Source organism: Orycteropus afer, unplaced genomic scaffold, assembly GCF_000298275.1.
Source record: "Orycteropus afer afer isolate SDZICR_OR568_19922 unplaced genomic scaffold, OryAfe1.0 scaffold00142, whole genome shotgun sequence".
NCBI classification, from domain to species: domain Eukaryota; kingdom Metazoa; phylum Chordata; class Mammalia; order Tubulidentata; family Orycteropodidae; genus Orycteropus; species Orycteropus afer.
The window spans coordinates 1,493,691-1,507,059 of record NW_006921729.1 but is presented as its reverse complement, the minus strand read 5'-3'; the positions used below and the strand labels follow the sequence as shown (position 1 = coordinate 1,507,059).

General features: G+C 40.2%; 1 protein-coding gene across 1 annotated transcript in view; it reads right to left on the bottom strand.

Annotated features, from left to right (window-relative positions):
- Positions 1-206: 206 nt before the first annotated feature.
- Positions 207-13,369, bottom strand: part of MLH1 (mutL homolog 1) — a 65,353-nt gene continuing 52,190 nt past the window's right edge. The window contains exons 14-19 of the mRNA XM_007945683.2: positions 12,093-12,201; positions 9,779-9,842; positions 3,696-3,860; positions 2,041-2,133; positions 1,653-1,766; positions 207-374 (exon numbers count right to left, since the gene is read on the bottom strand). Coding sequence (XP_007943874.1) covers positions 207-374; positions 1,653-1,766; positions 2,041-2,133; positions 3,696-3,860; positions 9,779-9,842; positions 12,093-12,201 — 713 coding nt within the window. The remainder of the gene's footprint in view (positions 375-1,652; positions 1,767-2,040; positions 2,134-3,695; positions 3,861-9,778; positions 9,843-12,092; positions 12,202-13,369) is intronic.

Below are 13,369 nucleotides of genomic sequence, written 5' to 3'. Positions count from 1 at the left end.
TACTAGGTGAAAATCAGTGTAGGAAAACTTTGAAATGTAATACAATTAAATATCTTAAGAAGTCATGTTAAGGTACATTTGAGAATTTATTTACAATCCACCATAGATGAAGGGAGTGTAACTAGTAAGAGAGCAAATTTAAAACCTTAAATCCTACCAACACTGGGATAGAAAAGACATACCACAGGGTCCATAACTGACCACATTTAACACCTCTCAAAGACTTTGTATAGATCAGGCAGATTAGCAAGCTGCAGGATATTTCCATCTTCTGTAAAATGTTTAGGAGGCAGAAGGTGTGATCGAAAGGCTTTATAGACAATGTGTTCCACAGTCCATTTCCAAGAGTGTGGAGTTGAGCCAGGCATTTCACTCTGGAAAACACACATTAGATGTCATAAGCCTCAAAGTCTGAATCCCTATTGTCTCCTTATTCAAATCCCACTGTACACTGGCTTTCTGGCTGGCAGGTACTGGGCCTGGAAAGTCTCAGTGCTATCTAATGCTTCTGAAATAGCCTCTCTAGGCTAGCCTCTCAGGGTTCCCACAGGCACAGAACACAAGAAACAAGGTTTTTCAGATGGTAAAGAAGCCACTGCTCTTATGGAACTTTCTCCCACGGAACTTGTTTTCCATTCATGTAGAATGTATACTGCAGCAGGATCTGAAATAATGTCTGATGTTTGGATAACAACAGTGGGTAGTCCATTCCTAACTGACCACTAAATCTGGGGATCTTATCCAAAAAGCTCCATGAAATGAAATGAAAATAAAAATAATAAGGATTATCCTGCTCCCCCCTTCCTCTCCTACCTTAGCTTTTCTCCAAGAAAAAGTTCTCTTTCAGCTGTCTTTCCTTGCCTTGAGGTAAATTTTTCTAATCAAATGAGAGACTCCCAACACTGTTTGGTGAGTGTGCTGCCTCACTGCCTTCAGTGGAGTCAGGGATTCCCTAAGGGTTGACTGAATCTCTGATCTACCACCTACAGGTTCTGTGAACCTGTGAGCAGGTTAACTGCCCCTCAGTTTCCTCACCTTTGAAACCAGTGAATACTTTCTAATTTGAGAAAACAAGCAATGAATTGGTCATGTATATCAAGTGTATCCTTTGATCTTACACTGTTTTAACTCTTTCTTACACATCCCCAGTAAACTGTTGACTGAAAAGCATTGTCATTGAAGTAGTAGAAAAAATAACACCAAAACATCAGGTAAATCTAGGCCCTTTTGTGTCAAGTAGGCCTTCCGTAAAAGAAGCTGGGAATCTAACCTTGACACAACCTTGTTTTGCTGATGGGGCTATGTCAGGTTTAGAGTAAGGGCAAAAGCGGAAGAGAATGTGGAGACTGAGCGCCAGAATCTGAAGAGAGGACTTTGGCTACATTTGCAAAGGCTAACAATGGGAGACACGGATCCACAAGCTTTGGACAATCTAACTCAACCTCTAATTTCTTAATGGTGATAGCTTGTGTTTTTACATCTGACAGCTCCTGAGATTACTCTGGAGGTACCTTCTATGAAACACTAAAGATTGTTGAGAAGCTTGTTACATGAAATGAAATCCTATGGTTTTAGAGATGGGAAAGTTTCATCTCCTGAAGATTGTGTGAGGGCCTGTCCTAATCCTGGGGTGCCAGTGTGCATCACAGTACCTGCTGGCCAGAGAGGGTGGACTCCTCTGATACATACTGCTTCCGGATGGAGTAAAACATAGCACATTCTTTACTAAGGCTTTCAAAACATTCCTTTTCTTCATCCCAATTCACCTGGTCCAAAGAGAGAATACCTCAACATGGTACACGCTTAAATACATTTTCATTTCTAAATGGAGGTCTACTTAAAGCTAAAAAGCTAAACATGACTTTTTAGTCAATAAAGTTGTAAATTGGAACTACAGAACATTGCTAAAGAGAGGAGCTGGGGGTGGGGGAAGCTTCAGCTAATTTTCCCCTTTTTCATCACTGCAAATGAAGACTTGGTCATGTGTCCTCACTAGCACACAAACATACCCATGTGCTTAGTACTGGCCAGATCACTTACCTCAGTGGCCAGTCGAAGTATGAAGATAGGCAGTCCCTCCAAAGGGGGCACATAGTTGTCAATCAGAAGGGGTAATCCAATCAGGTTCCCTTCCTGCTTGGGAAAAAAAAGCCAGGACAACAAAGGGACAAGAAATAATGCTATTACAGTTTTACAGTACTGTGTTGTCAGTGATGGCAAACATGGATATATGGGTAGATAGATGGGTGGACAGGCCAAACAATTAGGTGTATCTATACAGGGGGGAAGTGTGTCCATGACCATGTACAGGGCTGGCAGACAATATTTCTATAAGTGTATTTGTATGTTCTGTAAGAATTCCCAGGTGTATAGTAGAACTGACAAGGGGCAAGGTTGTAGTCACTTCTTGGCCACAGCCAGCTACCAAGAGGGAGCAAGTAGTTGGACCTGTGGGCTTGGGATCATGGTCGCAGGGGACATCAAGCTCAATTGGCATAACATACTACACAACAACACTGTTCTACTTCCTACTTTGGCAAGTAGCAACTGGGGTCTTAAAAGCTTGCAAGGAGCCATCTAGATGCAACAATGGGCTCTCCTCATCCAGAGCAAAGAAGAATGTAGAAAACCTAAGACACATGGAAACAATTAGTCCAAGGGACTGATATACCATGCAATCCTCAGCCTATACGACTACAAGACCAGAAGAACTAGATGGAGGGGGATCTATGTAGGAGACCCTGGATAGAGTGGAAAAACAGTGTGGAACAAAACTCAAAAAAAAAAAAGGGACCAGATGTGCTGGTTTGACAGAGCCTGGGGGAACCCCTGAGACTATGGCCCCTAGTTGTCCTTCAAGTCTGAAATTGAACCCACTCCTGTGGCTTCCAGCCGAACAAAAGACAGGCATGTATTAGGTTACACTAAGTAGATACACTCCTTGGAGAGATCAATCATGGGAGAATAGAAGGGCTGTATATGCACAGGGAGACAGTTTGGGGGGCAGGAGTGCATGGAGGGAAGGATACAAGGAAGAGGTAGCTATGGAGAGGAAGTGGGGAGGAGAGCTGTTGCATTGTGGGAGGTTTGTCAATGTCATGAGACAAAGTGTGAAGTGCTGTATGGAAGATGAATTTGCTCTGTAACCTTTCACCCAAATCACAAAATTAAAAAAAAATAGTAAAAATAATGCTGTTACAGTTTTAACAAATTCCATTTCTCCAGTGCTTCCTCCAGGCCTTGTCCTCCCACCTGCCTCTTGGGTGACCTGGTGCTTGACTGGGGAGGGTACTAGGGGAGGAGAGCTAAGTTAAGCACTTAAAAAGAGCTTTTTGTCCAGACATGAAGAATAACTACTTCTGTGGATCTGCTCACCTTCCAAAGAACATATGGAAAGCCCTAAAGATCAAGGAGCTAAGAGGAATAAACAGGACAGCAAATGGTGGGAATAATCTCATTTACTACGGCCTTCAGCTCACCCTCATGTCTGGATCCTTCACCCTGGGAATAAGAATGGGCGTGAGTGAATGACAGAACAGTTTTGTAATCTCGAAATGCAAATGGGGAATGGAAAAATACCATGTTGCATGCTGCTGCTGAGGGGATACCTAGCATCTAATCCTGATCTTGTACCATTTACAAAACTTGTCTTTTATCTGAAGACTACAACAAGGAAATAAGAATGGCTGTCACACCTCATCAATTTCCAAAGAGAAATAATCTGTAAGCATCTCAGCCTTCTTCTTCAGAAACTCAACAATGTACTCGGCAAGTCCCTCTTTAGGACCGTCTTCCTCTGTCCAGCCACTCTCGGGACTGTCTAAAGCGAGCATTGCGAGGTCAAAGAGTGGAGCTGGCTCCTAAGAAGGAGCAAGAACAGTAAGCATCAAGTGTTAACAAGGCATCCAAATACACCCTCAGTTCTCTTCACTGTAAGACCATTAGAACCGCAGGTATGAACTCGCAAATGGAGCACTTGTTCCCCACCTCTCAACCCAAAATGCCTCGTAAGAATCCTTCCTCCTCCTTGCCAATTAATGGCCATTTCACCAGAAAAGATATGACAGACAAAAAGCCTGCTGAACACATGAGAAGGGTGAGGCCGAGTGGAGGGGCATGCATTTTGTGTAGCCTTAAGAATAGCACTTACTTTCATATTTCTAGAAAATCACTAGGCAGACCATTTTTTTCTTTCTACCACCTCACCCATAATCAAAGTGTGTGTGTAGGGGGAGAATAAGTTAAACCAAATAACATTTCAGGTAAGCTGTCCAACGAAGAAAAATTCTTGATTGAAATCTATGATAAAATGTTGTTAGATGCAGTCAAGTTGATTTCAACTCAAAGGGACCCATGTGGCAGAGTGGAAGTGCTCCACAGGGTTGCCTAGCCTGTCATTCCCACAGGAACAGGTCACAGGTCTTTCTCCTGCGAAGCCACTGGATAGGTTTAAATCACCAACCTTTTAGTTAGCAGCCATGCACCTAACCATTGTGCCACAGGGCTTCTTTATGATAAAATATGCTGCTTACATTATCTGTCATTTCTCCCCTCCTGATGTTGGTGTTACTGTTATACTTTTTACATAGGCTATAAATGTATGTTGGGAGCTCTGGTAGCATAGTGCCTAAGGCACTTGACTGCTAACCAGAAGGCTGGCGGTTCAAACCCACCAGCCACTCCTCGGAAGGAAGATGGAGCAATCTGCTTCCATAGTGATACTAACTTGGAAACCCAAGGAGGGGTCGCTATGAGTTGGGCCCGACTTGACGGCAAATAACAACAGCAACAACATAAATATATGTTATACACTGTTAATATTTTTTCATAATGACAGTCAATTAATCAAAAGGACATAACAATACTAAACATTGATACATCCAATAAGAATTCTAAAATACATGAAAAAAAAACAAAACTGCTAAGAAATAGACAAATTCACAATTAAAATCAGAGATTCTAATACCTTTTACTCAATAATTGAACATGTACATAAAATCAGTAAGGAAGTAGAAGATTTGAACATCCTCATCAACCTGATATACAGGTAATCCCCAGGTTACAAACATCCAACTTACATATAACCCATAGTTATGAACCATCCCCATACAGCCTACTATATTAAAAATGCAAGGTACACACAATGATTCCTAGTAACAAACAGATACTATCTTGCAATGTGCATTGAACATTACTATTATTGTTTATTATGATAAAGATGTCTTAGTGTATCTAAAGAGCTTACTGTTTTTTTTATTTTTAATGCATGGAAAGGTACACTATATACTGTACCCTAAGACAAACATTTGACTGACTTTAGATACATACATACCTAGCTGTTTCAACTTACGTACAAATACAACTTAAAGACAAACTTAGAAATGGAACTCATTTGTAATCCAGGGACTGCCTGTACAGGATATTTATAGAACATTCTACTCAACAACAACAGAAGACAAATTATTTTCAAGTGCACATGGGAAATTTACCAAGACAAGATTATATTCTGAGCCTTTAAATGAGTTTTAGTAAGCATAAAAGGATTCAAGTATGTTCTCTGACCACCATGAAATTAAATTAGTAAATTAATAACATCTCTGGAAAATTCCCAGGTATTTAGAAACTAAAAACACTTCTAAATAGCCCTTGGGTCAAAATATAAATCAAAAGGAAAACTGCAGACTGTGAACTGAACGAAAATGAAAACAATATAGTAATGCAGTGCAGTGAATTACTTAATATGGCCCTTCTAGCCATGTAGTTTTGTGATTCCCAAAAAATTATTGGGTGGGACTATGTAAATAACATGTATGGAACCTTAAAGAGGGGAATGATCACTTTTGACATCAACTAGGCTTAAAAAGAGACCCAAATCCCCAAGCAAGGGGCAGCGGGGAGAAGCCTCACTACCATCAAGAAAGAAGAGCCAAGAGTGGAGCGCATCCTTTGGACCTGGGGTCCCTGAGCTGAGAATCTCCTACACCCAGGAGACAGAGAGCACTGTAATATTGGAGAAGGTACAAGACAGTAAGAAGTGGGAGAAAGTGAGAGGTGGCAGCAAGTGTGGCAGAGAAATAACACAGAACCAAGAAACCAGCATGGGAAGGTACTGTGGGCCCACAGAGAGCAAGGCAGCTACAGTGGGTGTGCTGATTCAGAGGAAGAAAGAGAGAGAGTGAGTGAGAGAGTGAGAGCTGAGCCCTCTGGACATGTGACAGAGTGAGGCTTGCCAACCCACGGAGAAAGAGAGCTGAGTGTCTTTGGGCCAAGGCTTACTGTCAGAGCAAAGTGTCTCTGGGCAATTACTGGTGGAGCTAAAGAGCTCTAACACTGGCCTGAGCTGGGAAGGGGCTGAGCGAGAAGTTTGTCTATGGATATGGCCGAGATGCTGTCCTGACTGAAGAACTGTATCCTGAGTTGTTCCTGATCCTGAATCATAACCTGTTATCTCCCAATAAACCCCATAATCGTATTTGTCTATAAATTCTGTGTGGCCACTGTAATTAATTATCAAAGCCAGGAGAAAATTAGAGTGCCAGGAAAGGACAGCTGGTGTCAGAAGTGGTATAAAAGTTGGACGGTGGAGGTATGTTTGACGTCCATCTCACAGGAATCAGCCTTGGCCTGATGCTGAGGTGATTCTTCCACCTTGTGGAGTTAAAGAAGGTCACACACCCCATGCCATGCTATTTTCACAAAGTCTGTGGGATTCTGCTAAAGTAGTACTTAGGGGGTAATTTATAGCACTAAACAAACAAACAAAAAAGGTCTCAAATCAGTGACCCAACTTTCAGAAACTTGAAACAGAAGAGCAAACTAATCCCAGAATGAGTAGAAGAAAGGAAGTAATAAAGGTCAAAGCAGGCATCAATGAAACAGAAACAAAAACAGAATAATCAATGAAACCAAAAGTTAGTTGAGAAGATTAGTAAAATTGATAAACCTCTAGCCAGATTGATCAAGAAAAAAAGAAGACAAATTACCATTAGAAATAAGAGGGTTTATAATCAAAGATGTACAGATATTAAAAAGGTAATAAAAATATTACAACTTTATACCAATAAATTTGAATTTTTCTTTTCACTTAGGTGAAATAAGAAAATTTCTTAAAAGATACAAATCCAGAGTTCATTCAGGAAGAAAAAGATAATCTGAATGCCTTCATAGCTAATAAAGAAGTTGAATTTGTAGTTAAAAGTCCCACCATGAAGAAATCTCTAGGCCCAGATGGTTTCGCTGGTGTATTCTAACAAAAATTTAAGGAATAAATTACACTAACTCTGCACAAACTCTTCCAGAAAATAGAAAAGTCGGGAACAGTTACCAAATTCATTCTATGAGGCCAGACTTACTTTGGTATCAAAACCAGACAAGATAATAACAAGAAAAGAAAACCACAAACCAATATCCTTCATGCACATAGAACAAAATATTAGTAAATCAAATCCAACGATAAATAAAAAGGGTAACACACCATGAGCAAGCAGGGCTCATCCCATGAATACAAGGTTAGTTTCACACTATGAAAATCAAATGTAAATGACCAAAGTAAATGATGTCACTCAGTAAAAAAGCCCATTTTTGTGTCAATTCTACCCAAAGCCATCTATACATTCACTGTAATCCCAATCCAGATCCCATAAACGTTCTTTAAGGATATGGAAAAACCAATCACCAATTCTGGTGGCATAGCGCCTAAGGCATTTGATTGCTAACCAGAAGGCTGGTGGTTCAAACCTACCAGCCACTCCTCAACAGGAAGACTGGGCAATCTATTTCTGTAGAGATACTGCTCGGAAAACCAAGGAGGGGTGGCTATGAGTTGGATCTGACTCAATAGCAGTGAGTTTGTTTTTTTTGGTTTATATATATTTCTTTATCTATATATCTATGTATATGCAAGTGTTTACATGCACACTGACTCACTTACAGGGCACAATAATAGATACTTCTTAGACATAACCAAATACCTCATGAGATTAGATTTCTGGGTTTGAAGCCTTGAAACCATAGTCCTGTGGGACAACTTGGTCAAGTGGCATAATATATTTCATAAAGTTTACATTCTACATCCTACTTTGGTGAGTCGTCATCTAAGATATAATTGTCAGGCTTGTGCAGAGCAAAAGAAAAAGAAGGAAACCAAAGACTCAGAGAAGAAGCTAATCAACAAAACTAACAATACACATGAATCACAGCTTCATCTTCCTGAGACAAGAAGAACTAGATGGTGCCCAGCTGTCACTTCTGTCTATTCCGACCAGGACCACAACAGGTGGAACCTGAAGGAGAGAAGTATGTGGAACAGACTCAAAGTTTTAAAAAGCCAAGACTTACTGGATTAGGTGAGACTTAGCTATTCCATTAAGTTTGAACTGAAATTACCCTGAGGTCACTTTCTAGCTAAATACAGTTTGGCTCATAAAATATAGTAATTACTGTGTACTTTAAAAAATCATCTGTATGAGACCAAATGGTCAATAATTACTCTAAAGCACAGATGAAAGGGTAAGGAGACAGGAACAACAGATTACTGCAAATGAAACATACAGATAGAATTAATGAGAAAATTGATACATTGTGAAAAATATAACCAATTTCTCTGAACGATGTGTCATAACTGTTAAATGGGAACCTAATTGGCTGTGTAAATTTTAACTCAAAACACAATAAAATATTATTTTAAAATATCAATGTAAAAGTGATTTTGAAAATGGATATAATTAAATATATTAACTAAAAAAAAAAACCTGTATGATCATCTGAATAGATACAGAAAAGTAGAAGACAAAATTCAACATCTATTCCTAATAAAAACTCACAGAAAACTAGGAATAGAAGGGAACTTCTTCAACTTGAGAAGGGACATCTATGAAAAACCCACAGGGTACATCATACTTAATAGAGAAAGACTGGATGCTTTTCCCCCTAAGATGAAGAACAAAGCAGTAATTTCTACTCTCATCACTTCTATTCCACATTTTACTAGAGGTTCTAGCCAGTGCAACCAGACAAGAAAAAGAAAGACAAGGCATCCAGATTGTGCAGGAAGAAGCAAAAGCACCTTTATCTGACGATGACATGATCATGGAGGCAGAAAATCTGATGGACTTCACAAAAAAGGTATTAAAACTACTAAGTGAGTTTAGCAAGGCTGCAGAATACAATATCAATATAAAAAAATCCATCGTATTTCTGTATGCTAGCAACAAACAACAGGAAATGGAAATGAACAAAAAAATTCAACAGTGACATTTAGAAGTACAAACTGAAAAATATAAATCTAAGATTTTTCTCCCCAAAAACAGATTCAATAAAAAACCCATAAGCTCTTTTGTAGAATTTGTCAAATTAAAACAGAAGATATGAAATGACATAGGTAGGTGGTATCATTTGAAGTTTAAAATTAGGCATAGAAAAAATCTTGGAAGACATGCACTAAAATCATTAGTAGGGGTTGTACTCAGATTATGGGCTTTAGGGAATGTTTATTTCTAATTTCTATTTTCATATCTTTCCAAATATCCTTAAACAGGTAAGAACTAATGTCACAAACATTTTTTTAAGTTGGCTACCAAATGACTGTTTGGCTAATAAGTGTAAAACCTTATCATACTTAAAGAAACCTCCTTACGCAACTCAAATAACACAGAAACTATCATAAGTGTATTTTTAAAAGTTTAATATACCACAAATAAAGTACCAATGTAGTGCTCCTATTTTCGGAAATGACTAATTGTTGAAGTTGCAGAAGTGGGAAGCGGAAAAATAAACTTACCGATAACCTGAGAACACCAAAATTGGCAAAATCATAAATGAGTATCTGGTAGAACAGTTCTTCACTGAAAATAAAAATGAAGTCACTTTAAGGAAAAGCTGAACTCCTGCTCGGTGCTAAGCAGTAGGGAAAATGGGAGATGTAAGCAAGCCTGAAACAGGGATGGGCCAAAGAGATGGTACTGCCTTGCTATAACCTGGTTGGTTAGCAGTCTAACAAGATCTTCTATCTTTCAAAGAGCTGGGATTCCTTGTGTCTGGCTTTTTCCACATGCAGATGAAAGGGCTAAGACTCAATTCCGGCTTACTATCACCCTTGCTCTATCCCTACCCCTCTGGTGCTGTAAAAAGTTTTTGACATCTTGTAGTGAAATTTAAGGAGTTTGTTGTTTGCTTACTTTCCCTTCCACTTAAAGAATCCCATAAATCACTTTTACAACTCACCACTAAAAATGATGTGGAATGTAAGGGAAGGTAGGGAGATTCCTAAACAATCAAACAAGGACATAAAGCAGGCAACATTCCCAAAACAGCTATGAAATGTATAATATATTGACTCTCAGAAAACAGAACTGGTATATGGTACTTTTTAGTTCCTAAAGCAATTTGAACCATATTGGTCTTGCTTAAAGACTTCACCATCAGTGAAAACGGACAAAGCATCTGCTATGCCTGCATTACAGATGGGGAAACTGAGGCAGTTTCCAGTGAGTAACTGATTTGTCCCAGGTCAGAGTGAAGTGGTAAAGGAAGGAGCTGAATGTACTTGTTGGACTCTGAAACTGGTTCTCTCCCCATGTTTTTTTTTACCTTCTTACTGGGAAACCATTCACATTAACTAATAGGTGAAATTCTTGGACTGGCCTGGATTTGTTCCTGTGAGGTTCTGAAAGAACCTGAACACAACTGGGACTTAGAGCCTTGGATGTCATACACTTAGAGATGCTGAACAGAAAAAGCAAGGGGAATAGAATCCCCTGACAAACTAGTAAGTGGCAGCTTATTGACATTCCCAAGGATGCTCAAAGCAAAGAAAATGGACTTTGAACAGAGCTGTACCCAAAGAGTTTCTAAGCCTAGAAGGAAGGAGTGCTAAATATTCAGGATATTCTAAATATCCAGGGAATATGTGTGCCAATGGTAAGCTTCTGTACTAAGGCAGTTTCTAAGTTAGGGAGGCAAACAGGTTTGCATCTCATGTGCCAACTCAAAAAACTGGTAGTGGTAGCCCCACTCACAGGGCTCAGCAAGGCTGAGGGGGAAAGAGTCCCATAGTGGCTAAGTGATAGCTAGCAGATACAAGATGGCAACCTCTTCCCACTGTACTACCTATCCAAGAACTTATTTAATACAGGTTCCAGACTCACCAGGAGCTCATCGACCAAGGTCCCTGGAAACTGTCAATAGAATTGTAGACAGCTACATACCAGGCAAATGGCTCTGCTGGGATCACCCTTTCTGTGCTGATCAACCCCACTGGCTTGTTCTGGTGGTTAGAGTAAGACTTTGCCAATCCCCACAACTGGGAGGAAAGGCAGCATCAGGTTTTCTTTCTCCTGTATCCCCCACAGGATGTTATCACACACAGATGTTTAAGACCTCAAACAGCTCTAAATCCTCAACACCTGTATCAAAGCAGCAGCACAAGAGACAGTAGCTAACATGAATACCTACCCAAGGACGAGGCTTCTCATGTTATTTCTCGTCCTCACAAAAAAAATATGCAAATAAAATAGAAATATCCCAACTTCCCAGATGAGAAATCTGAGATATGGTTTAGGAAAATAACTTGTCTACAGTCACATCAATGACAAATGGTGAAGCCTAGACTTGAAGCCAAAACTGTCAGACTCCAAGGCCTATGCCCTTTCCAGCTACCTCAGGCTGCCTCTCCCTGACATTTTGTGCCTGTGTTCCCTGGACCACTTGTCCAGGTTAGTGCTGCTGTACAAGTGGGTGGCTTTAATGAACAGAAATTTATTTTCTCAGTTTAGGAGGCTAGAAGTCTGAATTTGTGGCACCAGCTCTAGGGGTTAGCTTTCCCTTTTTTTCACTTTCAGGGAAAATGTTTGTCTCAGCTTTTTCTTGGTTTTCTATATTTCCCTATTTGTGCTTGCTTGCTTCTGTGCCTAATGTGCTCTTTTATATCTCAAAAGTGATTGGCTCTTATCACCCTATATCGATACTGCCTCATTAACAAAGAAAAATTCCATTGCCAAATGGGATTATATCCAAACATAGGCACAGGGGTTAATATTCCAACACATGTAACTGCTCTTCTAGCGGCTGCGCTTTCCATTTATGCACCGACTTACCTGAGTTTGGTGGTGTTGAGAAGGTATAACTTGGTCTGATACTGTGCCAAGGCCCACTGAGGATTCACACAGCCCACAAAGGAGTGGTTATGCAGCATCTCCCGGAGAGCTGGGGGGAAAAAAAGGTGAGCAACAAAAGGTCACCAGCACCTCCTTGCAGCCCAGAGCATCAGGCGCCAGAACTAGAGCTAACAACACTAGCCTGGACTGACCCTCTTGCTGAAAACAAAGACAAATGAGGAATAAAAGTAAACTAATCTTTTAAAATATAAGAAGGAAAGAATAAGGAATACTCAAACATCAAACTCAATGACAAAGCAGGAACCCAGAGAAATAACGAGAGCACTAAAACCAGCTTTTAACCAAAGACATGTGAAGCTCAGGAATCATAAACTTTAGTTTTTTACAGGCACTAGGCGTGTAGGAAGCTCTGGTAGCAGAGTGCCTAAGGCACTTGACTGCTAACCAGAAGGCTGACGGTTCAAACCCATCAGCCACTCCTCAGAAGGAAGTTGGGGCAATCTACTTCCGTAGTGATACTGCCTCGGCAACCCAAGGAGGGGTCGCTATGAGTCGAGTCCAACTCGACGGCACCCAACAACAGGCGTGTGGAGAACACACAAGCCTAGGAATGGTTTGAAATGGGAAGTCTAATAGGAGACCACCTCCTCAACACATGAAGCTGATTAAGACACCAGTGTGAAGAGTAAATGCATTTAACATCTCCCATAAATACACCTCTCCCTTTCAAAGGACAGTCAGAAAAACTGCCTCCCTGCCTCTAGCCTTGGTGTTGGGAGAAAGAAAGAAATCCCTGAGAATGCTTATGTTATCAGAATTCACTCTAGGCAGTGAATGCAGATTTTAGTTATGGATAGAGAGATGGATATAGATACCGATCTCTTATGCAAACAAAAGCAAACTGCACAAAAATATATATGTTCTAGTGGTGCAACAGTTAAGTGCGTAGCTGCTGAAAGGTCAGTGGTTCAAACCCAGTAGTGGCTCTGAGGGAGAAAAGACCTGGCGAGCTGCTGCCATAAAGATTATAGCCTAGGATGTCCATTTGCAGAAAAATGGAACAAGATCCATACCTCACACCATACACAAAAACTAACTCCAGATGGAGCAAGGACTTAAATGTGAAACCTGAAACTATACAGTTCCTCAAGGAAAAACTAGGGGCAAATTTAGGGGCCCTAATATATGGCATAAATAGACTATCAAGCATAACCCAAAATGCACAAACAACAGAAGAGAAACTAGATGAATGGGAC